General features: G+C 37.6%; 1 protein-coding gene across 1 annotated transcript in view; it reads right to left on the reverse strand.

Annotated features, from left to right (window-relative positions):
* Nucleotides 1-4,293, reverse strand: part of BLOC1S5 (biogenesis of lysosomal organelles complex-1, subunit 5, muted) — a 64,929-nt gene that overhangs the window by 35,165 nt on the left and 25,471 nt on the right. The window contains exon 3 of the mRNA XM_012639632.1: nucleotides 450-579. Within this exon, the coding sequence (XP_012495086.1) occupies nucleotides 450-579 (130 nt within the window). The remainder of the gene's footprint in view (nucleotides 1-449; nucleotides 580-4,293) is intronic.

Consider the following 4,293-nt stretch of genomic DNA (forward strand, 5'->3'; position numbering starts at 1 on the left):
CTCCCCATTAAAATGTTTTTCTTAATGAAAAATGATAAAATACAAACATTTGTGAAAAGGTTATTGCTTTAAAAAAGCTAAAACTTCTAGGATGCTATTTAACAAAGAAGCTTCATTTCACATCCTCCAAATTCCTGGCCATCAAACTTTTTTCTTACAGATACATTCTTTCTAAAAAAAGGCAAAACATTTAAAAAATTTCTCACATACTAAAAGGATTGTTTTGTGTACTGCAGATGCACATATCTTGCTTTGGAGATTAATGCTCTTAACATCAACTGCAACACACATTAATCACTAGACAACCACTTTCTCTGTGACTGGGCTTCCCTTTCATATATTCAGGTTAAGAATTCTTCTCCACCTCCCACCGTAATACTCAAGAAAATACATTTTGACGTAGCACTCATTTGACATGAAAAGCAATAATAAAAAGATCACTGGCTTACATCTCTGGAGAACTTGGCTTAAGTTGTCCTGCATTGTTTCTCTACATTTGGGAAGAGTATGTTCATTTGTTTCATGGACCATATTCTTCAAATTTTCAAGAACTCGCATTTCTCGAAGACCACGTTTTTCCTATTAAAAGAAAGTAAATGACTAATACACGTTGCATCTTAAATCTTAGTAATTACTTTCTGGGATCTCCACCTAGGTTTTGGTTGTTACGTTATTACTTACTACAGAAATTTACACAGCCTTCTTCTAATTATTTGGCAATAAATGCTTTACAACCTGGAGACATTTTTTAAAATTATGAAACACTCCAAAAGTTGCAATATGAGTAATATTTTTATAGCAATGTTTAAAATGGGCAAGAGAAATACTAAAAGAACAAGAAAAATGGTCTAGATTGCCACATATTCCATTATAAAGAAATTAGATACCCTTGATCTGATTTTAAATGTCATTTTGACATTCTTACTATCATATAGCTTCTATTATTATGTGCTACTTTTCTTTTTGAGACAGGGTCTCACTATGTCACCTGGGCTAGAGTACAGTGGTGTCACCATAGCTCACTGCAACCTCAAACTCCTGGGACTATGGGCATGTGCCACCACGCCCGGCTAATTTTTCTATTTTTTTGTAGAGACGGGTCTAACTCTTGCTCAGGATGGTCTTGAACTCCTGACCTCAAGTAATCCTCTTGCCTTGGCCTCCTAAAGTGCTAGGATTATAGGCGTGAGCCACCATACCCCACCTATGTGCTACATTTTTTATCTGATTCTTTTTTTCCTCAAAATAAAAATGGTTGGTACAAGTAATGATATGTAGATACTTCCCTATGCAGAAAAGAATTAACATCAAAGGCCTGTGATGGCTATCCTCAGAGAGGCCTGCTTGCAAGGTTGGCCCTGGCTGGGGGCCAGAAACTTAACTAGTAAATAGTTCCCTACAGTGGTATAAAACTTTCTGTAAATTATAAAAGTAGCTCACTGTGCTAAATGGCTTGTACAAATAATGCGGTTAATGCTAAATATCTCTTTCCTTCTGGAAGTTTGGTACATGCTAGGCAAAGGATGCTTGCTTGGCCAGTCCCCAGTTAAAACCCTGGACTCCTAAGCTCAGGCAAGCTTCCCTGGTAGTTTACATTTTACATGTATTGAAACAACTGGTTGCTGGGGAAGTTAAGGGCATCCTGTGTGACTCCCCTGGGAGAGGACTCTTGGAAGCTTCTGGCTGGTTTCCTCCAGACTCTCCCCAGGCACCTTTTCCCTTGCTGATTTTGCTCTGTATCCTTTTACCGTAATAAAGCTTAGCCATGAGTATGACCATATGCTGAGTCCTGTGAGTTCTAGTGAATCACTAAACTTGCAAGTGGTCTTAGAAACCCCCACCGTATCTCTCTTCCAGAAAGTAGAGCTTACCCACCCTCCCTGCCCAGCTTGAAGGTGGGCAAGACTTAGTGACTTGCTTCTGAAAACTAGAACAGGCAAAGGGAAAAATATTGACATTATAGTGGAAAATCTAGCAAATGCTACTTCAATCAAGCCATGAAGGTTTATGTCATTGGTGGTGTCATGTCAATAACATGTACCCCCTGAAGTAATGTGACGAGAAGGTACTTCACCTCTGTGTATATTCTTCCCCAACACCCATAACTCCAGTCTAATCGTAAGAAAAACAAAAGATAAACCCAGATTGGGAGACATTCTATAGTAGAGGTCCCCAACCTTTTTGGCACCAGGGGCCAGTTTCATGGAAGACAATTTTTCCACGGATGGGTGGAGGGGGGCAGGGGAATGGCTGTAAATACAGAAGCTTTGCTTGCTGGCCGCTCACTTCCTGCTGTGTAGCCCAGTTGCTAAGTTTCATGAAAGACAATTTTTCTACCAACGGACCGGGTGGGGCACAGCTCAGGCAGTGACGCCCAGCTTGGTTCCTAACAGGCCCCGGCCTGGGAGTTGGGGACAGCAGTTCTATAGGATACCTGGCTAGTACTCGAGACTGTAAAGGCCATGAAAAATAAGGAAAGATTGAGAACCTGTCCAAGAATTTAAGAAAACTAGGGTAACATGATGATTAAATGCCATGTGGTACCCTGGATGAGACACTGGAACAGAAAGAGGACTGTAGTGGAAAAACTGGTGAAATCAAATAAAGTCTGGTGTTTTATTAACAGTAATGTACCAATGTCGGTTTCTTAGATTTTACAAATGTGACATGATAATCTAAGACATTAATAATGAGAGAAATTGGGTGAAGGTATATGGGAACTCTCTGTATTATCTTAGCAATTTTTCTGCAACTCTAAAATTAATACAAAACAGAAAGCTTACTTAAAAAAGGGTGGTAAACTTGATTGTAAGAAAATAATAAGTTAGTTACGTTACTGGGGTTTTTGTTATCTTTTGAGTCATTCTTATGTAGCAGTTGTGGCAAGTTTCTTACTATTTCAAATTTTTCCACTATAACAAATTAAAAATTTAAACAAAAGTTGAGAGAGAATAATATAATGAGCCCTCATGTACTCATCATCAAGCATCAACAATTCTCAACCGATGACTGATTTTGTTCCCTCTATAATGCTCCATACGTCCCCCCAGATTATTTTGAAGCAAACCCTAGATAGTATATCATTTCAACTGCAAATATTTCAACATATATTAATCTTTAAAAGACAAGAGACCTCATTAAAAAAACAATAAGACCACCTATTCTCTTACGCACTCACACACATTTGCAGTCAACAATAATTTTTTAGTGACGTGAAATATAAAGGTAATGTTCACATTCTCTCAAATGTCATACAAATGCCCTTTTTATCCCCCAGCATATTTGAACCAAAATCTAAATAAGATTTATACATTGCAATTGGTTAATATGTTTAAGTGCTTTTTGAAATAGATTTCCCATTTTTTTTCTTTGCAATTTGTTGAAAAAAAGTGAGTCATTTGTTCTGTAGAGTTTCCCAGTCTGTTTTTTGCTGACCAAATCCCTATGCTGTAATTTAACATACTCCTTTGTCTCTTCTTTTTCCTGTAAATTAGTCTTTAGAACTAAAGGCTTGATCAGATTAAGAGTTTTGTTTTGGTCTGCAAGAATTTTTTGGAGGTGGGTTGTATACTCTTAACAGGATGTTGGTGGTGTTCCGTCTTCATCAATTAGCAGGAATACTTTTATGAAGAGAAACTGCTCATTGTCAACTATTTGGTTTCTTTGAGGAACATTCACATACGAAAGCCAAAATAAAACACTTATTTCCCAGTTTCAAAAATGAGTTGGTTGCCTGGTATTCTCTAAAGGTGATTACAAAGTTTTTTCTTGTTCGTGTGTACACATCCCTAGGACTCCGAGATTCAAACATATTTAAAATTTTTCAATCCATTACAGCATTTCTTTTCATTGGTACCCAGATTGTCCTAGCTCTGTCCAGTGGGAGCCTATTCAAGCTGGTTCTGGAATGCTTCAGATAAAACTTCAGTAATTTTTAGCAGCTTCTTCACTTTCCAGCATGACCTCATGCTCCAGATTCATCCGTTACACTTCCTGCTCCAGACTTGGAATCAGCAGATATCTAACCACCACTAGGATTTAGAAATGGAATCCAGAGACTGAGCACAAGGGCTGCTCACTGCTATTGGGTTGGTCATTATTTCTAACCTTTCAGTGGACAAGGCTAGGAAATATATATTTTTTAAAAAGAAAAGATACATCTTGAGTTCACACTGACGGTCAAATTCAAACTCAGGACTATAGAACTTTTAATTACCATCCTCTGTCTTATCTGTTTTTTTCCAGTTCTTAAAACACCAACATAATCACTCATTTTTTAAATCACTGATTCAA

This window comes from Propithecus coquereli, unplaced genomic scaffold (genome assembly GCF_000956105.1).
Source record: "Propithecus coquereli isolate 6110/MARCELLA unplaced genomic scaffold, Pcoq_1.0 Scaffold141, whole genome shotgun sequence".
In the NCBI taxonomy this organism is placed as follows: domain Eukaryota; kingdom Metazoa; phylum Chordata; class Mammalia; order Primates; family Indriidae; genus Propithecus; species Propithecus coquereli.